At 40.7% G+C, this 24695-nt stretch overlaps 1 protein-coding gene and 1 long non-coding RNA gene across 12 annotated transcripts in view; one reads left to right on the plus strand and one right to left on the minus strand.

The window, feature by feature from the left end:
• The window catches only part of LOC143217291 (EGFR adapter protein), a 209521-nt gene that overhangs the window by 115014 nt on the left and 69812 nt on the right, over positions 1-24695 (plus strand). For 6 of the 11 annotated variants that reach the window (XM_076441389.1, XM_076441391.1, XM_076441392.1 and 3 more), the window contains one exon: positions 2063-2132. In XM_076441389.1, coding sequence (XP_076297504.1) covers positions 2063-2132 — 70 coding nt within the window. Of the gene's footprint in view, positions 1-2057; positions 2133-24695 lie in introns of all 11 variants that reach the window. The other 5 variants (XM_076441394.1, XM_076441396.1, XM_076441388.1 and 2 more) reach the window with 1 other exon arrangement.
• Positions 3595-22794, minus strand: LOC143217316 (uncharacterized). Its single transcript, XR_013010782.1, has 3 exons — positions 22430-22794; positions 3792-3925; positions 3595-3714 (listed from the first exon to the last, which is right to left on the minus strand). It is a non-coding gene; the product is annotated as an uncharacterized LOC143217316 (long non-coding RNA).

Genomic DNA, 24695 nt, shown 5'->3' on the forward strand with positions numbered 1-24695 from the left:
TTCTGCTCCCTCTCCGTCTTCGTACAGTTTTGTTCCGATATAGGACGAAGACTCGGGTTCGCCTTTCGCCGTATTTCGGATCGGGGTACCCACGCGGTTCCCCCTTTCCCGTTTCTGTCTCTTCCTCCTCGATCTTCAGCTTCCACCCTTCATGTCTGCTTCGCCCCGTATCCTCCTGTCGACACGACTCACTCAGCAACTTTTTAATCACCCCCGGCGAACAAAGGTGACCGAACCAACGGGTGTCCGCGAATAAACCCCGTGATCTTTGTTACCCACCTTTGCCACCCACGCGCGTCGGGATTCGTCTATCAGGCCGCTTGCTTTGATATGTCCCGCTTGATGCGGTCAATCGTAATTGAGGGGAAAACATGGACGACGGTATACTGGGTCAGTGGAATTGATTCCGGCCTCGTGTGTGCATTAGGGATATTGCGTTTTCGAGACGAAGCCGCTTCGAGACCGGATACCACGTTTTGCACTCACTGCAATTACGAACCGTGACACGTTCCTATTATAAATTCGGCGGATCCTTTCTTTGCCGATAACGGCCCCGCTACTCCCGATAACGGAGATACCGAGAATCCTCCAGGTTTATCGAACTGTGCAGCGTTATTTTTATTACTGCAACTCCGAAAAATTCGTTGCGTCCAATTGGCTTTTTGTTCTACCGAGAATTTTTTACAGGTTTCACCACGGCTATATTAGCTTGCCGTGTCGTCGTTGATCGAATTTTAATCCACTCAAATAAAAGCTCCACGCTTTTATTCTTATAGTCACTAATGTCATGATTTCATTTAAATTTATATTAAATTTTTGGGAGGACCAGGAAAACAATTATATTCCCCTTTGTAGCTCATTTTAATACAAGCGTGGTTTTAACGTGGTTTTCAAACAAATTATTAATGAATAAAATAACTACAGTGCAGTCTACAGCTTTGTTTCTGCTCGGAATATTAAATTTAAAGTGTTAAGATTGCCAGTAAATGCGAGTAGCTAAAAATTGATCTGTAAATTTTGACTTGCTGAAAATTGCATCTTATTGTACAGATGACTGCAGCGAAAATTGTTCTTTTACGGATCTTTGATTTCTTATAAATTTTTATGAACTCTGCCGGTAAAGTGAACCTAATAAAGACGAATGATCTGCACCTAGGAAAATAATAATTACAAAACGACGAGGATTATTCATTCCGTCCCTCGCCAATTAACAAATGTCTGGCAACACGCGTGCGCGCGTTGTTCAGAACAATGATCTCTCATTTCTCATTCCGTAAAAGCTGACAGCTGTCAAGTCAACGGGTGACGGGCAGCGAAAACGAAGAAAAGACTTCGCGGGTCACCCCGTATAAAAAGAGAGCGCCGGGCGTCCGTTATCGAAAACCATCCCTTGCTTTACAGTAATTGTGCCGACGATCCCCCTTTCTCCTACTCAGGCTACGTCTAACCACCTCAGTAGGTTTTTAAGACAATGAGCTGTGCCTCCGACGGGAAATAGGGAATATTCTGTCGTTGCCAGTGCTACATTCAATCGTGCCGCTCGCTTTGCCATCTTTCTAATCGAGAAAGTGGCAAATGGCCCCGAGCTTTTCGGCACTCGCCTGAAAGTAGCTGTCACCGGCTATATTAAAAAAATCTTGTAGACAAAATTCAAATTAACCATGCGAAATTTATTACTCTGTTACGACTAGAGAGACTGCGGATTTTATACAATTTAAGACAGTGGACGAATTAAGAAGATTTAAGGACATCAGTGTATTCATTTCAGCTTAATAACACAATTAATAGAAAAAAGAAATTTCTATTTGCCTCCTGTGTCTTGCAATCAATGGAAACATTTTTTATTTATGACCAGACTTATGTGAATATTTATTTTTACATTATTTACTTACGACTCCTAATACCAGTGCATTGGTTCCCCCACTACCAACTATTTCATATTGCCCGGTGCCTTCCTAATCCAAAAATAGTGACAGAAATTTTCCATAATTTAATTCATCCAATATACAGTAAATTCTTCCAAATTTGCAGTATAAAAATTTTTCCTTTCTTTTCAGTACAGCGATCGGTCTACGCCCGTTCTCCTGATAGTCTCGCTCGCGGGTATCAAAGTATGCAGTCCCGATGGAAAAGTGAGTATTATTAATAATACCGCATTAAAATAATGTCTCCACACATTGTGGGCAGAAGCCTTAAACGTAACTGGTACATGTTCCCTTATAAAAATGACAAGATTGATTTTATTTAGACTTTGTGCAGCTCCCATTGTAATATGTGCTCCGCTAAAGATATCTATACAATCAATTCTCATGAAAATATTCTTATTATATCAATAAAAAATGACCAACAAAAAGTGGTTCATATTTGGGCACTTTACCCTATGTGTTATTAGACTTTACCTTGCGAGGGTTAAATATGAACCTTGACAAATGTGTATGAACCTTGTGTACCATTTGTCAAGTTTCATCCGTAATGATCTGATAGGTCTAGTGTTAATTACAGAAAGAATTAAAGAGCAATTCCACTAATTTTAAAGCCCATGGTCGATAAACGGGTCATTCGCTCTATGAGCTCGCAGCCACAATTTTCGACACAGTTGCGGAGAAGTACAAAAAGAGAACAGAGAGAAAGAGAGGCATTCGCATTTACATCATGGCAAAAATTAACATTGTCTGTGGTTTCGTGTGTCCCCAAAGTGCGACCCACAAAGAAACTCGGCCAGCGTGCTTTAAAAACGCCGTTCACCGATGAACGAACGTCCGCGTGTGGTCGAGTGACGCTCTTTTACGATAGCTTTTAGTCTACGGACTATTTCGGACAGAATGCTTTGTGCCTTTGGCGGACGTACGTACTATATCTCGCGATGAAAATGTCGCGCGGACGCCTTTGTATTGAAAGCCAAGTCTTTCATAAAATACGGTTCATCAAACTATTTTCGAGGAAGCTCGGAAACCGCTTCGCCTATTAAATATTAAGCGACAAAGCTTCCTAATTGCACCGCGAACATTTACAATCCGAATTCCGACGGCTGCATTTTCATTGAATTTGATCTGCACGTAATTCTCCGCGCTTTGAATGCCTCCGATGGACTCGGGGAATTCATTTTTACTAATTCACCGACTTAAAATTAAAATATTCAATATTTTATAATTATAGTTACATCGAAGATACTATTTTTAAGTACGACGCAACCTAGCCAAAAATTGGAGATAGTGTTCTTCTTCGTTCTGCTAAGGTGGGCGGTGACGTTCCCCCACTATTTCACACGTAGTGGGCGGGGCGCACTAATTGGTGGTGGGGACCGCCTCCACCTAAAGGGAAGTTAAAATTAAAAGATTAAATATTTTGTAATTACAGTTGCATTCTAATAAAAATTGATTTTTATTTTTTTAACTACGACGAACCCTACCTAAAAATTGGAGATAGTGTTCTTCTTCGTTCCGGTAAGGTGGGCGGTGATGTTCCCCACTAATCGACATGTAGTGGGCGGGATAGACTGATTGGGGGTGGTGATCGCCTCCACCTAAAGGGAAGTTAAAATTAAAAGATTAAACATTTTAAAAATTGGTTTTTATTTTTTTTCACTACGACGAACCCTACCTAAAAATTGGAGATAGTGTTCTTCTTCGTTCCGGTAAGGTGGGCGGTGATGTTCCCCACTACTCGACATGTAGTGGGCGGGGCAGACTGATTGGGGGTGGTGATCGCCTCCACCTAAAGGGAAGTTAAAATTAAAAGATTAAACATTTTAAAAATTGGTTTTTATATTTTTTTACTACGACGAACCCTACCTAAAAATTGGAGATAGTGTTCTTCTTCGTTCCGGTAAGGTGGGCGGTGACATTCCCCACTACTCGACACGTAGTGGGCGGGACGAACTGATTGATGGTGGGGGACCATGTAGCGACGAAGAAGTTGGACAGGCCTGATTCGATATACAAGACAAAATAGATTTATCTTGACCAATGACCACTTAATGGATGAGTTTCACATTTAATGAAGAATCAGAATGATTTAACGGAATTACTGAGATAAAGTGCTGAGACGTGCAGACGTAAGAATAAAACGAGACGAACCATAAACGTTCGAAATTACTCCGGCCCGGCGTAGATCCGTTTCTACGGTTCGTATTTGATCGAGGAACGCTGGTAAATGAAATTAAACCGTCTGGATACCGATACCGTTCAAATATAACGTTCACGTTATCGTTCGATATACAGCATGAGGAGATCCGATAGTCATTGGCTAATTAATTGCCAAGAATTTCGGTCGATTCAATGTGCACTTGCGGAAACCAATTCGCGATGGTTTCGACCGCGGACCGATACACTGCGTGGAAAAACAATCAGTTCGCAACAATTTATTTCCAACGACTTGCCCGCTTTATGGGCCACGCGAATATTTGGCGATTGTTATTGGAAATGGTTTTTCGATGGCCAATCAATTTCGCCGGGGTAAATTTAATTGCGTAATTTGAGAGTTATATTCATCTTTCTCTCTAGTCTGTGAGACGATTTAAGAGAACATTCAACTGCACGATGAACAAGTATTATTGCATGTTTACTAAGCGCGTAAATCGGGGCCGGCACGAGGCACTTAGCAGGTTGCCCTGATCTTATCAGGCTACCGTCTCGTTCGAACTGCTAAGTCGATTTTCTAAGTACTGATTTGACGTTTTCGGAGCGTGAGAAACGAGTGTTAACCTGCTGGCGATGACTTAATAGTGCTCGGAAAATCAGAGAGTAACTGGTTTCTCCATTTTCTAACAGCATTTGTAACAACGCCTTGTTTAAATGCAAAAATTTGTTGGCAAATTAAATTATATGAAACCACTCGATAGTTTGAGCGTCCCACTGCCAGCGAGTTTATGGAACGAAGAAAATCGAAGGGCAGCAGAGATTTGTTTGCAAATTAATTTCATTTTAGTATATCGATAACGGTAATGTTTATGAAAGTACACAAAGTTCGATGGCTACAATTAAATTAATTTCCACGGCTGTACAAATTACAAATGGTAAATATACGCTTGCGAAATGGTCTCGTTCAAATGCTTGGCACAGCTATCGTTAAATACGAGACGGTGTGTCGACAGTTTCGAAATAGGGAACATATTCAAATGTTTTCTATACTCCATTAAGCTGTCAAATATTTAATATGTACACTGCAATATGCATTCGTGATACGTATAGCTCATGGTATTGTAATAACAAAGTTAGATTACAGTCGATTGTGTTCAGAAAGTTCGAATTTCCATCAAACTGATGTAACAATTTAATGGAGAATTCAATTGGAACTTCGAAATTTATTGTACGTGGAAAATAATCAAAATTTATATAGACTGTCGCAAAAATGTATTTCCTTGAAATAGGGGATTCCCGAGACAATTTGAAAACACTTTTTCCTTTACGAAAATCTTCTCCGCCGTTTCGTTAAGGAGTTATTCACGAAAAACGAGGACCAATCAAACCGCAGTGGGCGGAGACCGTCTCGGCTTTGATTGGTCCGCATTTTTCGTTAATAACTCTCGAACGAAGCCTCGAGGAAGATTTTCGTAAAGGAAAAAGTGATTTCAAATGGCCTCAGGAATCGCCCTATTCAAGGACGACATTTTTGGGACGCCCTGTATATTCTAGATAAAATATTGGACATCAGGAGATCCCCAATAAGACAATCTCGGTCAGTATCAAAAGAAACCACATAAGAAAATCTTGGGTAATATCGGGATATCTGTTGTTAGGGGTGGTTTCATCAATTCCCCATGGAATCGGAAGTTGTATAGTGATGGGCAGCGCGAACGAGCCCACCGGACGTAGACTAATGTACCCCTAGTTCTTTTCTATATATCGGTGCCGTTGCGTTCTGATTGATAATCCCTGTTTCCCCCTCACCCGTCTAATATAGTTTTTTGTTTCTGGTTCTCCCGTCCCCGAACTTCTGACTCCACGGCCCCGAACAGTTCGTGAGATCCGGCCGTACCCACGAAAGTTTTAAGAAAGTCTTTCCATGTCAGACGTCGAAGAAAAAATTCGACGAAAAGAGAAGCAGCAGACGACGACGACGAGGACGTCCCCGGAAGCCCTATTTCGGCTAGTTTTCGGTGCTGCTGGCCGAATAAAAATTTTATCCCGAACGTCTCTCCGCGATCTCTCGTGCCAACGTTCCGTGAATCGTAAAACTTCCGACTTGCATTTTTGTTTGGCCACGATTGGCCCTGTGCAGCTGCCACTGCCTCTTCCTCCGACAGGCACACCGACGCTGAAAGATTAATTCGGCAGGTTACGACCCTGTCTTAAATCAAAGCATTACTTTATTATTTGCTGTGCTATCTTTCTGCCTGCACAATTGTTGGCCTCGTTTCCGAACCATCAAGCGTGTTTCGAAAAATTGTTTAAAAACCGATTTTGCGACAGAAAATTCTGGAGAAATTCATAGTTGTGTATGCTGCTAAGGGGAATGTTCGTGAATTTTCTCTGAATTTTTTGTTGAGCAGAACGGACGAAATGATTCATTAATATGATCTGGGTTAGAGAGATGTTAGGGTTCCCATGTTCGAAAAATTTTTTAAAAATCGACTTTGCGACAGAAAATTCTGAAAAAATTCGTAGTTGTGTATGCTGCTAGGTGGAATGTTCGTGAATTTCTTCTGAATTTTTTGTTGGTTAGAAAGGAAGAAATAATGGATGAATGTGGTCGCCCTGTTAATTATGTGGAACGGGACGCCAGGGATAATTCGGCGATGAAAGTTGAAGATCTGAAATGTCTGGGACCATGTCCTTGTGTAAACATAGCGTGGCAAAGGGCCGATTCACATGAAAAGCCAATAGAGAGTTGCGTGACTGAGAGCCGCAACTCCGATTGGGGTTGGGTCGATCTTTTATGAGAATGACACGCACGAATTCCTGCTGGGTTTCGTGTCACGTAAGTTGCGTAACAGGTGGCACGGGGAGTGACAGAAGGTACGAATCCATCCCCCGAAACACACTTATTCACTTATATTAGAAAAGTTATCGCCCCCCGCGTTTAAGGAAATCGAATCAATCAATGATGGAATGTCACTTAAATGCCGGACGTGGAACTTTCTCATTTGCTGGGCCACTCACTCTGAAACCATAAATGTTTCACACTTTTCTTTATATACAGAATACAGTTTTTGGGTTCCACAAAACGGAAAAAATTATTCAATGTCATAGAACATTTTCTGTATCGACATAAGGGTTGAAGAAAAGAAAATTTGTACACAGTAGGATTTATGTGAGGATTATATTGGGTTTATGGTGTTCCGTGTGTATTTTCCGTCGGAAAACAATGTACAGGTTGGCCGAAGTTTCTCGCAGAATATGCTCGGTCCGTCATAAAATATAAACGTGAAAACATCGCGAAAACCACGAAGTTGGACCGTCTGTAATCGCACGAGGGAAGTCCGGATTTCCCTCGGAAGCTTTCCTCTCCCGGAACCAAAGAAAGTTCCCAAGGATTGCGTAGCCGTTCAGGGACGTATCAAGACTGAGAAGCCGGAGACAGAGAATCCCCTCCCTTCTTCCCGCTGTCTTCCGCCTAAGCAGGCTTCTCGTAATGGTCGTAAGTTTTGAACAATGTACGCCACTCATCTCCATTCACCGGTTCTTTTCTTCGTACGTTTCCGCCAGGCGACGACGGGGACCTGCCCATAATTCAACTCGCGTTTGAATTTAAAACTTTTTCCAAAGATCGTCCCCCGATCCGTCTTAAAACGGCCGGGGCTAGAAAATCGAAGGCGCCTGGAAGAGGAAGACAGCAATTGAAAGAGGAAAATTTCAAGGGACTCGTTAATAAAATTCCAGTGAAAAATTGCACCAAACGAAATAACCGATAAAAATACAAAACTTAGTAACAATCTTAGCTCCTCGAGGTCTAAACAATTTATTTGATCGAATGGAAATTGAGAAATTAAATTTTTAACGCCACTGTACCGGTTCCATTCTCCCCACCCTAATCTCCCAAGCTCCTCCTTCATTCGACAGGCGTTTGGTGGGGAGGACCCATCAAATTGAAAGGGGAAAATTTCAAACAAAATTAAAATTGAAACAACCTAAGTTCCTTGGAGTCTAAAGAATTCATTTAATCGAATGGAAATTGAGAAATTAAATGTTTTAACACCACTGTACCGGTTCCATTCTCCCCACCCTAATCTCCCAAGCTCCTCCCACATTCGACAGGCGTTTGGTGGGGAGGACCCAGGAGTAGGGGCAAGACCCAAGTTCACGAGGTGTCGTCAACGCGATTCCGTCGGTAACGGAAGTGCTGCGTTGCTAGCGAGTCTCCTTCATCAAGCTATAGCCAACGACGCTGTTCTACTTGTTCGCCCACGTGTTTCGTAATTATTTCACGTAGTTCCGGCACCAGCTTCAATTAATTGCAAGCCGAAACGAAAGGAGCGTGGCACGGTAGCTTTAATAATGCGACATTCTCGTTCCCGTTCTCTCTTCCCGGCCGTTTGTGTTCTCCACGCTCTCCCTCTCTGTCTCTCTGTCTGTCAGCGCGTATGTACAACTCTGTCGGACATCAGAGACGAACTTTCGAGCATCGCGCCACCGGCAAATGGAGTTAACGACCGCGGAAAAATACGAAACCCGAAACTGACCACATTTTTCACCATCTGGAAATCGGATCATTCGTGGTCCAGTTTATTTTTGGTCGATCATCAATGATAATTTTGAGTTTCACCTTCTACAGAGGTTTTCCCGTTACATTTGCTCTTCGAGTTGATAGATGGAACAGTCTCGATTAAAGCTGCAATGGTCTCGGATTAAAGCTCCGGGATACCAGCGAAGAGAAGAGAGGCCTGAAGAGTCGAACCAGTAGTGTGTACCGGCAAGCTGTGTAATGCTCGCGCAGGATTGTATTCGGTTTAAAGTGTCCGGCACACTAGCAGGCATTAACAACGCTCACCTGGTGCCACTGATTCTGCCGCTCATCACATGATATCAAGCGAGCTTATATGCGATTATCCTGTTCAAGACGCGAACTGTTACTACCCACTTTATAATCTCCCATGTTACGCACATGGGTTTCCGAAAAATATACCCGGTGTCCCTCAACTTCCAATACATCCCCGGCATTGCAAATTTTATCTTGGCATAAAACATTCCAATTTACAATTTTCATGTTTCATCAATGACCGTTTTATACGAAACTAATCTTTTAAATTTTCGTTTGGTCCATTCATAAAAAAGTTATTCTGATATAAAGCGTGTGTGTGATCAGTTATGCTCCTAACTGTATATATTTAACTATTTAACATTACTATTTATTTATTTCATACAGTGGTCCAATATTTAAAAAGTTAATCAGCACCGAAATTCATCGACTTACACCTCCGCTCCCACGTTTGCAGTATCAAGCAGGATAAATAGAGTTGACGCGGCAGGGGTAGGCAGACAGTGTAGATGAAGCACATATAATCTTGCTGTACGTCACTGCGGATTTTTCCGGGCGGTATTTGTCTGGGATACCCGAGAGAAGTGAGCAGGTTATGGTCCGAAGATCCCTATCGGTTTCGAGTTCGTTCAAGAATGGGTTAAAGGACGAACAGTTTCTCGCGAAGGGGGGTAGCAAAGGAGAGAGGGTTGTACGGGGAACGAAGAAAGTAGTGGCGGCTAGAAATTGCGTGGAAAGGGGTGCAAAAGGGGGTGGGAGGAGAACAGAGAATCGGAGAGTGCCTGCGGCTGAGCACTCACTTATAGCTGCCACAGGCCCCTGGGTGTCGTATCTTTGTCAGTGGTGTCTCCGACACTACATTACGCTGCTTTATGGTGTCTAAAGTCCTGGGAAAGGAGACTGCGGCTTTCCTCGACTCGCGATTAAGGTATTGCTGTCCAGTGTCTCGGCGCACCCCTGTCGCCAAATTGCTAATGTATCGCCACCGGACTGGACTCTCTCCACCTTTACATCGCCAACGTGAATGCCAAGCATCCTTGAATATATTCGAGAAATTTTCCCGAACTCTTCCAGCATCGAGTACTTTCGTTTAAACCGCCCCTGCGTTTCTGGCACGGTCGCTGGGATCTGATAACAAAATGATATCCCCCGGGGAAGTATGTCTGTGTGTGTAAGTCATGGTCCTTGACGTCAGAAAATTTTTATTTAGCTTAAATTTGTATTATATTTGAATTAATATTAACTTTATATTATTAGAAGCGGATTTTCTGCATTTATGACAAAAATTATAAGGTGTTATTTAAGACAGTAAAAATATTAGAAGAATTTGAAAATACTATCATATTGCTTTCAACTTATTAACCCTCTACGCTCCTCGAGAATAGTTGCATAAAAGAGACTAGGATAATAATTCACCCATGTTTGCTTTACACGTGAAATCAACAAATTATGTTTCATTTCTAACGTCACTTTTGAAAGAAATGCTACTTACAACATAGACATAAAGGGATCAATGATTTTACAGTGAAAATAGTAAATTTTCAAAATTGTAATATTTAACAAAGTAATATTTAATAAATTTTGAATGTGAAAATAGTAAATGGGTGAATGTTTACCTTGAGGCGATCCTCAGGATCTTTATACGTTTATAAGGGTTGAACCTATTAAGACAGGAAATATATAAATTTCTATTTCACTCCAGTTTGTTGCAATTCAGGTACAAAATTGTTATTTTTTGTAAAGATCAGCTGTCTATATATTATACTTGAATTAATATTATATTTGAATTAATATTAGTTTGTATTATATCGAAAATGAATTTCTCAAGATTAATATGAATCCAACAGAAGCGAATTGCCAGGAGTAGGTGAGAGCAATTTCGGAGTTCGTCGGGGCATGAAAAAGTTGGTGAATCGGGGACACTTAATCGGCGTTTTCCATATCAAAGGGGCAAGTTCAGGGAGCGTGGCCGACTTAAAGGGTGGTGGAAATCGCGAAACTGTGTTCCAAGAAATTATCGAACTCGAGGCTTAAGGACGCGGAAAATTTCGCTTCTCGTCGAGCGACCGGAATTCCATTTTGATTTTCCATCCCCGGGAACTTCTCTTTCCTCCACTATTCTTTTCCCTTCCCTCCTCGAGGGAGGTTTCTCTCTCCCGTTCTATCTCCACGTATATATACATATATACATGCCTTCACTCTTTTGCTCGTTGAACCCCTTTGACAGATACTCTCCTAAGAAGTTCTTGCGTTTCCAAACGGAAAGACCGGCGGCACGCGGCATCTATACGTGTATACCTGGGTGCCTTTACCCCGGCGAGAGCAACCCTCCCAGTACGTACACGCTTTTTACCCCCTCGTACGAAACCCCTTCTCACTCGTTTCTCTCTCAATCACCCCTTAATGCACACTCCAGTCGTGTCTACTTCAATCCCTAATGCTCGCCGTTTTTGCCCCGAGAAACTCGGACCAACAAATTCTTCTCCCTTTCGCCTAACGTATGACGTTTATCGACTGGATGCGCCACCCTTAATTTATCCTTTCGTCGATATCGACTCGCGAATCGCGCCGGTGTCAACATTTCGCCTGTTCGATCCCGCTGGCAAAATCATCCCTTCGAGGAAAAATTAATCGCCAGAGAAGTGTGACCACCGCCATTTTGTATTCTGAGTTGGGGAAATCAAGTCAATTTTTTATTATATTTGGTGGGTGCGAAAATTCGTAGCGGTTTTACATCAACATTATTGTTCACTACTGGTTTTTATTAATTTAATTCAGTCCATTTGAGTAACACTGAAATAAATTAATTTTTAAGGGAATAAATTAATAGATAAATAATAAATTTTAAGAGAACAATTTCAGTCGTAAATTGAAATTGAATTAAAATTGAAATTAAATTGTTTTCGGTAACTGATTCGAATATCAAAACGGTGCTATTACAAGGGTAAAGTCTGAATTAAAATCGACTTGTTCCGGCAGACAGAATCCATGAATCACTTCCACCGTGCGCTACCTTCCAAAAGATAATTCCTGGCGGGGGTCGGTATCATTCCGATTGGTATGACACGCGGTGATTTAATTTTTCGAAATCGCTACCATTAATTTCCGACGGCGAACAGTTGGGTTGCAGTAGCAGAGAAACAAACTGAATAAATCTGTCAGCTGGTAAGATTGAATATTCAATGGGACGGTTCATTGCCGTTCATAAATCACCGATTTAAAAGGAAAATCATTTAAATAAAAATAAATTTTTAAAAGATACCACGTTTCCAAAACAGACTAAAAAGCATAAAATAATTTTTCCTAGCCTCATACAGGTTCCTAACCCCGTACAAATAGACTTGAAAATTTGTGATTGCGAATTTAAAGTTGAAGTGAAGTTAGTTTAAAATCAATTGCAAAATTTGTACCGAACAGACAGACAGACAGACAAACAAACCGATAGACAAGAAAGCGAGCTAATAAGAACGTGGTAAAAAGCAAATGATTCTAAACAAAATAAGAAGTACCACAACCACCATAACGAACGAATTAAACAAATAGCATGAACACAGTTCGTCAGAAAAGAATCTTAAAAGGGTTGAATGAAACCAAGAGGCGAAATAAAAGCTTGAGAAAGCATGTCAAACGAGCACAAAACCAGCTATCATCGAAACAATAGATCCAAGCGACACTAATTAAGATTATGAACAATACGAGCCCCGACAAAGGGAAAGACAATGCCCGAAAGCAACATTAAGCCCGCAGGTATTGAAAACAATTGCAATATCCAGAAAGCTGGAAAGCATGAAAGAATAATGAAAAGAAGCAGCAGAGTAAAAGCCGGAAGATATTATTTTCCTCCTCGCAAAACAATTCAGTGACCACGGTTAACAATTTTAATTAAACAGGCTCGTGGGTGGGTGGAATAACGGCTTCGCTCCGTTCCGGAGTGCATTATCACGATTATGATAATGTTTAGCAGAACTGATTGCGGCTGATAGCTCGCCTCATCGCGGGGAAAACCGATTAAACCGGCGCGCACGTGGAAAAAATTAAGTTCAGTATAATAGCGATTTCACCTAGCGTAAAACAGTCGTTCCGCCGTGTTATTCCGGCCGCGCTTCTCGCATCTCGAACAGATCGGGAACGCCAGAGCGAGAGAAAGAAAGAGAGAGAGAGACAGCGAGAGAGAGAGAGGTTGGAAGGGGTGTAGGGGGTGGGACCGTAAAAAAGTAAGGATTTTTTCAGGTAGAAAATTAAAGCGAGAGCTTAGGAGGAGCCCTCGAAATAAAACACTAATTCGGATGGATCGATGCGTTCTCTAGAGTTCGTCAACAAGAAACCGCGAGGGGTAGCCCCAGGGGGAGAGAAATATTCGCGAGGATGCTGCTGCTGCACGCCGCGCGCCGTGCCGTGCCGGTATAACCTGAATATATTAGCGGTAGATGTACGGCAAAGATTGTGCATCCCGCCTTCAATTATAACCGGAGGAATAATAATGAGAACATACCTCGTGGTCGGAGTTATTTTAACGAGAATAACAAAGATATCGTATTTCCATTCGTTTTCACGAATATTGCAGAAATGTTCGGCTTCGCCGCGTTTCCCGTGTGGCGGGAATTGTTGCTCAACTCGTTTTCATAGAATTAGATCCGACTTTCATTAGCGCGGCGAGCGGAAATGGATTTTTAATAACCTTGCGGAGAATTTGTATTTTCTATCGACATTTGTAAATTAGAAATGTTTACATTATGTAAGTTTTTAAATTAGCCTGTGGGATCATCCCTTAAAGTGTTCGACGTTAAGGGTATACAACTTTCTGCATGTTTAAATCGAAATTAAAATTTTTTCAACATTATATGGAATTCATTTAGTGTTAATATCCTTCTCCCTGAAATATCTCGAAACAAGAAATATTCATATTTTATTTTTATTTAATGATAAACGAACCGAAGCCCTCTTACATAAATGTTTACTAGAGAAAAGACTACGTATTTCTATGACTTTTAACAACGGTTATTCTATAACTTTTTTGTCTTTTTGGTTAGGACAGTTATAGTCCTTGGTTTGAAATCCTGCTCTAGATCTTCGTTCAAGTACGTAGAAATTGATTTGCATAAGGAGAGAGGGACAATCAATATGATCATTAATTAAATTAAAAATAAATCTATGGTCGGATACTCTTCTTCGAGCAGAAAATGTTTCTAGGTTAACCGTGTTCAATATTGTGGAGTAATCACGATCAGAGATTGACATTGAATTATTTAGTATACGTATATGACTCTGACCACTTTGATAATTATGGGAACATATGTATATGTATGCATATGTACCGAAATCTAATTTTTGGTAACGTTAGCTGCGTAAAATTCGATAGGGAAACCCGAAGCTGTAAATAGAGTTGGAAGTTGCGCGTAACTCAAGGGTGGTGCGCCACTTGATCGTGTACAGGATGAAACTACCAAACCACCGGGCGATTGATAGTAATTACTGTAGATTATTGCAGCCGTGATTTATACAGAAAGCTAAAATTACCCTTCAATTACAATTTGCTTCGTGCTCAATTTCGTGCGGCGTTGATTAATGGTACGACGCGGAGGGCTGCGCAACCATCGATGACGATAACGATGAACACGAACGAAACTATTCCGCAAAAATGCCGCAAACAGAGTCCCGATTACGTATTAATCATGCTACCATGCCGGGGGCTGCGGCGAAATCATTTTCTCCTCCATTTTTAATCCTGAAACGCAGTGCACGCGATTATTTATACGTTCAGTATAATCACGTAAACCTCGGAAACATATAAATAATTCGCTTCACTTTCTTTCTCGTTCATTTTGCAAATAAATAAAGTGTGGAACTTGTACGTTTTTAGATATAATAATGATTAGGCTGTGGATTTTATGCGATTTCCAATTTTCCAATTACCACAGCTAGTCAAATGCAATTATCTCGTTTAAATTGATAAGCTTCTGGACAATTTCACAATTTCGTTTGATAGAGATCGGAGTACGGAATCCACAATTCGCATAAATAGCTCAGGGCCAATCACAGTGTTCATCCTCTTGCAGTTGTTCCAGACTGTAATTGATCCCGAGTAGAACTAGAGAACTAGCGGTGTTCCTGTTCGTCGAATCGCACCAGACACGCATGATTAACCCGAGTATGGTTGCCGGAACGAAGTTCGGCACGATGACTCTAAGACCCACTGCAACAAGTTTCCATTTGCTTTAATCATCTTACGCGGGTGCGTTCAGTCGGTATGACTTTGCAAACTTTCACCCGTATATTTCAGGTGGTTACATTAAGGAAAGCGATTATTTCCCCACGGACGGGAAACTCTTTGACCGGGTCGGATAAGGCCCCCACTCGCATTACCACATACGTAGAATGATAAAGCATAATTTATGAGCTGATAATATCCTGTCCTCCCAGTAATTCATGTCGAATTTTCGAAGCGTCACTGAATTTACCTTCTGCTCGGTCTCATACACTGGAAGAACTCCATCTTGAAAAATACGCATGAACAGATCAATTCTAATCATAAGGAAAAACTCTATTTTATTTCTGATTTAAAGATTTTCATCAACTACAATTACTTAAGATTCGGACGATCTACAAAAAGACGACAACTTTTTCAATATTGTACTATACGATTTGAACCTTTTTGGGAAGCTAGAGCAATTAGTTTACTGCAGGATGTGAAAAGAAATTTGTTCCAAAATTACAATTGATCGGAAATGTATAAAAATACTAAAAGTTGCATTTTACAACTTTGTTATGAAAATTTAAAAAATACGTTTTGTAGATCTGTGTCAATTAAATATATTCTGAAAATTTAGTTGTAAAGATAAGATTAAAAATTATAAAGATGGTAAAAATTGCAGATTCTCTGTATCTAAGAACTCACACGTTTCAATGCCTGTTGTTTTTCCCCGCATCAACCGATTTCGACGAAACTTCGAGAAAAAATTACGTTTTAAAACTAAAGCAGTAATGAATATTTAAGGGAAATATTAGAAAGTTTCTTAGTTGATTATTCTACAGAAATCTACACTCTGTTCTGTTTGATTTATATCATTAATTCAGAGACATACAATGCACGGACGATTTAGCAACTCTGCAGTCAAAGAAAGATGTCTTCCAATATTTGTCGCGCCACAAAACGACCCAGACGTCTTGCAAGACACTAGAAAAGTCTGCGATCTATTTTTCAATTGTTTGCGAGCTTTGTCTCAAAGAGACAAACAGGGCTCCTTCATGAACAAAAGTGGGGCCAGGTTAATTAATTTAGACTGAGCGATTCGGTAGATCTTCCGAGAGAAATGTGGTTGCACGACTTTACAGACGTTCTACAGTTTTAATAAATTTTTCAATTTGTGATTTTCACAGCCAGATTAAATTCAAACATTTTTAAACAGAATTAGTCAATTGAAGAATATCAAGTTCAGCAAATTAAACATAATCTGCTAAACCGAGAAATCTGGTTGCACGTTTTTACAGACGTTCCACCGTTTTAATAAATTTTTCACTCTGTGATTTCTACGACCAGATGAAATTAAAGATATTTTCAAACAGAATTACTCAACGATTTACGCTCCGCTTTTAATTCTTTGAAATATTCTTGAAGAACAGAAATCGTTTGGCGCGCTTTTCATATCCGCCGATCAAGTTCGACAAATTGAACGTAATCTGCGAAACTAATCCTTGTAGCAACGCAGAGAAGCTGGAGTGGCTTGTTCCACTTTGGAAAAAGTGATTATAATTCAAAGGGAGCTCTGCGGATTACAAGAGTCGCGGTAAGTAGTTTGCGCGACTCGGAGCAATTTATTATATCGTAAAATAAAGTCTTGTAGAGGATTTTATTCGATCAGCGTTCCATCGTACATCTCGTTCCTCCGGTTGCCTCAAAGAGAGTCTAACAAGTCATATCGGTAGAAAAATTCCTGTTCCTCGAATAGAAGACTTGTCCGTGTTCTCTCTCTCTCCCCTCCTATATATCGCGTCCCTTACCTTGTAATTTAATTCGCTTTAAAACGTTTGACAGGAATAAAGATGAAAGTTTGTTCCGGTATGTATGTATGTGCAGAAACTCCTCGGCGGCTGCTTGTTACTGTTTTGTCTTCATCATTCTCCCTCTCTCGGTGCCCTCTCCACCGGCGATTTACTTTATAAAACGTTCCCTTTTCCCGTGCTGCTTGTTAGCCGACTGCAAAGGCGCGACATTTTTATTTCGAGAACCGTGGGATAACTTTTGCGCGACGGGAATCCACGAGATACATTTTCATCTGTATTCAACTATTCCCTCATAATTTCGCCGCAGATTTGTTTGTGTAAATTCGCTCGGGGCTCGTGGGAATATCGATGGATTCTACGTAGACCGATCGTCGACATACTGTTTTATTCGCCGATCAACTACACATGCCGCATCCAATCAGATTTTATCATCCTACCGGCTAATCCATCTTTACTTCTGTTTACCTCGAGCTGCAGCGAAGAATTTTAATTAAAATCCGGGCAAGGAAATATTAATTGACAAAAATGTCGTGCTGTAACAGATCAAGTAAGCTTGTCTCTGTTCCGTGTAACGTCGTCTATCACTTTAATATGACCGTTCTAAAAAATTTGCTGAATTCATCATGTCGAGGAACTGTGGACATAGTATTATCGTGTCGCGATCTCATTGCTGACGTCTACGCATTGTTCGTCCGGAATCTCCGAGGCAAACAAAAATTATTCAGGCTCATTGAGTCCTCAGGAACAGGAAAGATGTTTCTATTTCTCATTCCTGTTTGCGAAATTCAATTTATTTTGGGTGGAGGGTCGCAATCTACTCGAAACACACTGCAGAATTTATTTATGCAACGCACAAAGTAGAAGAATTTAAGATTATTTTTCAGAGAACAATTTTTACTGAATTTATTGTGCAGATACAGCGACTCTACAGCGAAATTACTTTCTTGCCAAACCAATATATCCCAATATTAAAAAGGTTACCGGTTTTTTTAGAGGGTACGAATATTAATGCCGGTCACTGTGTATTAATATTTGAGATTGATTAAGATAAATAGGGTGCGAACGATGGAAGCTCCGCAGATGTTTACCAACTATCAAGAAAGTGAAGCGAGGTGATTTTGCAATGATTAGGGCCCCGAGGCTTCGTCATTTCAGTCCGCCTGCTTCCAGCTGGTCAACACGCACGCTGCTATACAGGCTGTCTTTCAAGAGGATGTTTAGAAAACGTTCTACGAGAGTGTTCATAAATATGACCAGGTCATCCAACACCTTCCTCAAACGTCTATTCAATTCGTGGACACTCTTCTCGGAAGATTCAGCTGTTTCATCCCTATCTGCATTTAATTATTTTTTCACTTCGTTATTTCACGATCATCATTAGACAGCGGACCTTTATGCGAGATAAACATTTTCTAGCTGAATTGCAACAATCTGGAGTGAAATAGAAATTCATCTTCTTTTTCAATACGTTTGATAGGTTGGCATTAATATTAGTAATTCTTCCAAGTATTAAAAGTATTATTAAATTCTTCCAATGTTTTTACTGTATTAAATTTCTAATCGTCATTATTAAGAGAATTTTCGGAAGCAGAATTTAAAACATTGTAATTCTTTCTTTTTATAGCACCATAAAATTTTTCTAAATAGATTTTCTGATTAAATGAATACAATTTGGGTGAGAAAGAACAATATAAAAATTGATGGGCCTGCCTCAGCACATTGTGCAACCATAGATAGATGGGTTTTGGTCGGTGGAACCCATCGAGTATCGGTTGTTGACACTCAACAGCTTTCAACTCGATGCATGTGCTACGGTAAACGTCCATGAACGTAAAACTAACAATAAATGAATCGAAAAGTTGTTACCCGCCCAAACAGTTTCCAAACCATTTTACAATGCAATAAATACAGCAAGAATAATAAACCAGCGCGTATGTTCTGTTATTTAAGCGCCGGCGAAATTTGCGTTCGACAACATCCGTGCAGCTGTAATCATTTTCAAACAATTTAATAACGTTAGCCATCGATGCTGATAAAGGCAGTGAACGGGCGGAATTGAACGCGTGTATCTTTTGCAATTGAAACAATGCAGTTTCATTTACGAATTTAAAATATCTCGGATTTTAATATCACGGTTCGGAAGAGCGTGATTTCTAAATTTTATGTCGAGAGGGTTAATTCAAATATAATATATATTAAATCCTGAGATAAATGCAATTCTAAAATCGTAATTGTGAAATCTTATAGAAATTTTATTTTCAATTTTTCACCGAGCCAAATCCATCTAAAATAACTCTTGAAACAAAAGCAAGAATGAAACTCTGCGAACGACGCTTTAATGTTAAAGAATTCAGGGTCGTTTGATGGTTGCGAGTATCAGTTCCGCGACAATCGAATCTTGGGCATTGAACGCAGGGCCTCGACAGGAATTTCAATGGTGGAGAGAAAAAAAAAAGGAAAAATATCCGAACCCCGTTGCAGATCCCCTGCGAAGTTCTTCGAGCACGCACGTTAACGTCAAAAGCTCATCCCGACGACGGCCCGGCATTAACGTTCATGATGGAAGTCACGATCTCTGCTTTCTCCGCGCGCTTTTTACTTCTCTTTTCTAAGGGCGTTACATTCAGAAGGAACACGAAGGGCAACCGGTGAGTAAACACGCGTTGAAAAATAAAAGGAACCTTTGAGAAACCAATAGCGTGCGGGATTGAAACAAACGCGATCGCGGCCAATGGAATCTTTTATTCCCTCCTTGCCTGCCTTGCTAGTCGGTATCCGATACAATCGTTTCTATACGTGCAGACCATTTACCAACGTGATATTAACTCTGTATGTACTGAGGAAACCATCCGAAACAGCTTACCGTGGCTGATCAAATTATTAGAGCCACTTTCGGGACGAGTTTACTTCAGAATGAAATTAGAAATTATTCGGAATCAAAATTATGATGATGAGTAGACATGTATTTATCACAATAATGAGTATGTCCTTGGAATTCGAAAGAGTATAACAATTTTGAGAGGTTCGAAGGAATTAGGAAACAACTTAATCTTAACATTTTGCACTCGGAGCTATTTTAATTTGAAAACTAAATATTTCTTTCGATTTAGAAAAATTCCCTTCTACATATATGTATGATTTTTGTGATTTTATGGATATGAAATTGATATAATGGCTCCCAAAAATGATCAAGAAATGCTACAATATAAAACTCCATAGAATTAAATACGATTTTTACTTATCTCACATCGATGAAGGCTGCTACCACTGAAAATAAGATTTCATTTGTACCCGTTTTCTAGAAATTCGCTTGCAGAAATTAAAAATTGCATAACCATTCCCAGTCTACTGATTAGATACCCACATTTAATAATGTAAACAACATTTTGAAACTAAGCGTTGAATATTCTGTATCAAATCGGGATTTTGTAACGGTGGTTGCCTGCATTCTCCGCGAGAGCGTTATGCCAACAGGTACACAGCGGTGCGAGATGGTTGCCGTGCTGCAGGCGCTCCAGTACATGTTCCTCAAATCGTGGAAGCGCTAACTAACATGTCGATCATCATTAAAAACGCATGTACATTTCGAAGTTCGAATACTTTTTAGCTCTACTGTACGCCGCTGTACAGATTACAGTGTTTCGAAAGCGCGGAGGCGCTAAAGACAAAAGAGAGTCAGGAGGATATCGATTTTTCGAAGCGGCGAGAGAGCCCTCAAATCCGTTTTCGCGTGCCGCAAAAGTCCCGGGCGCAGCTGTTGACGGGGCTAAGAGGGTAGGCCGAAGTGGTGGAATCCTCGGCTGAGAAGTCGTGGCCCCGATTAGGGAGATTATACCACCCGAGCAAGTAACAGAGTCGGGAACGATCATTCTCGAGACAACGGAGCGGGCGGCAAAAAGGTTTGAATAGGAAACAGACCAGTCGAGGATAAGGGTGGGAGGGAAGGGGAAAATACAGTATCAATGAGGCACACGTGAATGCACACACGAGAAAACGAAAGAGGCCCTGGCCTGCCCCGTGCAAACAGACGAGACGACGAAAAAGGGCGCCAACCTTTGAAAACGGCAGCGGAATAAGGGATGGCTGGGTCCCGGAGCAGACCTTTCCAGCCGCGATCACCGAGGGCGATGTTTACCCTCCACCTGCGGATTTACTCGTGCATACACGGAACAGCACTCCGGGGTAAAATGCATCTCTGGAGCATCCAGGAACGTCGAACAGTGTCCATTCGTGGGTTCTATGCCAGGTACCGCCGCCAACGATACCCCATTATTTTACCACTGGTAAAAGGTCCTTGCCCCCTTTCTCCCCCCACCCCTCCGAGCTGAAAAATTTCTATAAGCCCATTCTTCCGAGCTCTTCAATGCCCGCGTTTCCCAATTTTCAAATGGGCCGGCGACCTCCCGACAATCGTCCACCGCCAACCTGTCGCCATTCTAACGATACAAAGCGACACAAGGACGCTGCTCGACGTGGACAATTTGTTAAATTAGGTTGCCGCTTGTGACACGTCCGATTTTGAACAGACCGAAACAGCAGGTTCGATCTTTACTGATTTGCTGATCGGATCGCGCTGGACTTGCTCGGACGATCGAGGTTCCATTGAATCGTGGATTAACGCTGAACCTACCGAGCCTTAAAAGTAAGGCTTGTTCACTTATAAAAATGACAAGATTTATATTTATTTAGACTTTGTGTGGCTCCTATTATAATACGTGCTCTACTGAAGATATTTATGCAATCAATTCTTATAAAATCATTTTTATATTATTTCAGTAATTGTAGAATAATAAATCTGAACCGGTGATTTTTACCGGTGGTGGTAGGTTTAGTGTTCAGGGGGTAGACTCTTCTCTCGTTTCATAATGCAAATGTGGGGTTTTTATTGGGGATTTACTTACTCGCGACGGTCGAGTTTCAAAGACTACGCCCCACAGTGGGACCTTTCGTCCAAATCGGAGACAAAATCAAAGAACTTTCGATAGAAATGAGATAGAGCGATAAAATTTTTTTTGAATTAAAGCTGAAACAACAGGTTATGGTACGAACGTTTTATAACTTTGAGAAAATTCGTTAAACTTTCACAATTTCAAGAAACTTGCGATTTTTTCAATACCACGTGCGAAAATTTCTTTTTAACATGCTACACATCATTTCCGGGTAGATTTTTTCACGCTGATTTCAAATTTGATCTCAAAATTTGTCTACGACCTCAGGGTTCGCTGTGCTAAAACTACCCGCAGTTAAAGGGTCAAGCAGATAATTATGATCCGAATTGTGTCGTGTTTGGTATCATTTCAATCGGAAAAACGTCACGCACATGCGGGCGAATGTTGCATACAAAAATAATTGAAAACAACGTGTGAAATTGTGCAAGCTAACGGCGAGGAAACGACTGCAGAGAATTCTATTCGCAGCAGAACGAAACGATCGCGACGCGACTGAGCAAATCTGCGAGGGTCGTGAACAGACAGTACGTATGTAAGCATGAATCGTGATTGATGTGATTTACCGTGAAGAAAGCAGCGCTGAACGGTCGACCGGTCTGCACGTTGCAGTGCTCGCACCTTTAAAAGTTTCCACGGGGTAATCTACAGAGAGATGTTCTTGCAGGACAGGTCAGAGCTTCGCGTGTATAGTCGAGTGTTAATCCGTCTGCAGTAAGTGGCGCTCTCCGATTGAAAAAGCTGTTGGAAAATAGAAATGTTAGAAACAAAGTAATCCATTTCCTTCTGGCGAGGAAACAAATGGATGATAAAGGTCCGACGGTGATTTCCGCGTCGGAAAATATATAATCTGTACGTGCCGACTCTTTAAATTTGATCAAAGAACGATGTTCATCGTAAAAATAATTACAGGAACCACTTGAATTTATTAATCGATCAATCGAGTAATGTAATTTATTTTTACTTGATGTATGACGTCGCTGAAATTCTAAATAATAATAACTAGACTGCGGATCTTTATGCAAAATAAAAAATGTCTACGTCGATTACAAGACACAGGGGTCACGTAAAAATTCTTTTCTTGTTTTAATTATTTTATTCAACTGAAACTAATACGTTGATGTTCTCAAATTTTTTTAAATATGTCCACTGCTTTAAATTGTACGTATCGATTTTTGTTATAAATGCATAAAATCCGCAGTCTAATAATAACAAAGACAGTCTGGCGCGCTAAGGCACTTCGGGAGGGTAGTAAATTTTCGATGAGAGAGGAAACGCGTGGCTATAGGGCGGGGATCGGGAATTAAATAAAAAATATACACGGCTGTATAAGTTTCAGCCCCATACCCCGTTCACAATCGTAGAATATATTTACTCTCCATTTGCGGATTTACTTGTGCATACACGAAACAGCACTCACGCTAGAAACGCGTATCTCTTTCGCGCACTGTCTTTGCCAGCCGCGCGCCATCATCGACTACCATCAATCTGCGCTGTGCTGTGCAATATTTGTCAAATTATTGCGCGATGGGTGACGCTGTATAACCTACACCAGTGCACCGCTAAAATATTAACTGTGCCGCGCGCGTGCGATTCTGTTTATTATACTGCAAACAGAGCTACTCTTCCGATTGGGATTAAAGCTCACTCGGATAATTCTGTCGAATAACATGCGTCAACACACACGGAATAATTGTGCAACTTTTTGACAACACACTTTTATGAAAGAAGCTTCGAATTCATCTATTTATAGTTTATTTTAACGTGGTCGCATTCACAGCGAGGTCATTTGCGACCACATGGTTTACAATTGATATTATTTATTTATTCATAAGGATCTACGAAGACTACTACCGCTGAAAATAAGATTTTATTTCATTCCACTTTCTTCAAATTTGTCTTGAAAATTGGAAAATGCTTAAACATTCGCCGTCTAATTATAACATATTTTGCATAGAGCGAATTGGTGAAGAAACAAGATTTTTGTGGAATTTAATATCGATAGATAAGATTCCTAAATCCAATAAAATAATTTAATTCGTTTCGACAAATTCGAATTTTACCACGTTTTTATTAGCTCGCTTTCTTGTTTGTTTGTTTGTCTGTTCGGTGGCAAATTTTGCAATTGATTTTACACTAACTTCCTGATGAGCTAGATACTTGAAATCGGTTACATAGCTCAGAACTGGATGACAATGCATTATTAAAAAAAAATTTTTTTAAAAGTCTATCCGTTTCGGAGAAATATTAAATAATCTAGTGACTTTTGGGTATGTGCATGAAATATTGTATAGAAATAGGAAATGGACGAATAGCCACCCCGAGGGGCACAAGGGGTGCATGATAATGCCAAATGACCACCGGTGATTATTCTCGAGAAGAGACACATCTTTGTATCCTGCTAATTGTGAACCTGAAAAGATCAAGCGATGCTTACGAGTTTCACCCCCAAAAGGGGATCCATGTTCCAACCAAAAGCATGCCGACTCCGCAAGAACGGTCGCGGAGTAAACAGCGTCCGTATTCACCGACAATAAATAATTTCACACGCCACACCGTTCTTTTTCACGGCAGATGTTATCTCGACCACGCGGACCAAAGGGAAATTAGCTTGATGCTCTACGAGCTCATCTTTAAAATCCAGCTGCGAACTAGAGCCACCCTCCAGTAGGACTTGTTTTACAAAAATGTCTTGGTCGTCCACTCTGTTAAATTAATTGTGTTACTCGTGGTTCTCTGTCCCTTGAGCAACCTAATTCTTAAGTAACTAACAATTTTGATTAAAAACGATTCTGTAAATAAAATTACCGAAATTTGAGGGAAACGTGCGAG

The sequence above is a fragment of the Lasioglossum baleicum genome, chromosome 16, assembly GCF_051020765.1.
Source record: "Lasioglossum baleicum chromosome 16, iyLasBale1, whole genome shotgun sequence".
Lineage (NCBI taxonomy): Eukaryota > Metazoa > Arthropoda > Insecta > Hymenoptera > Halictidae > Lasioglossum > Lasioglossum baleicum.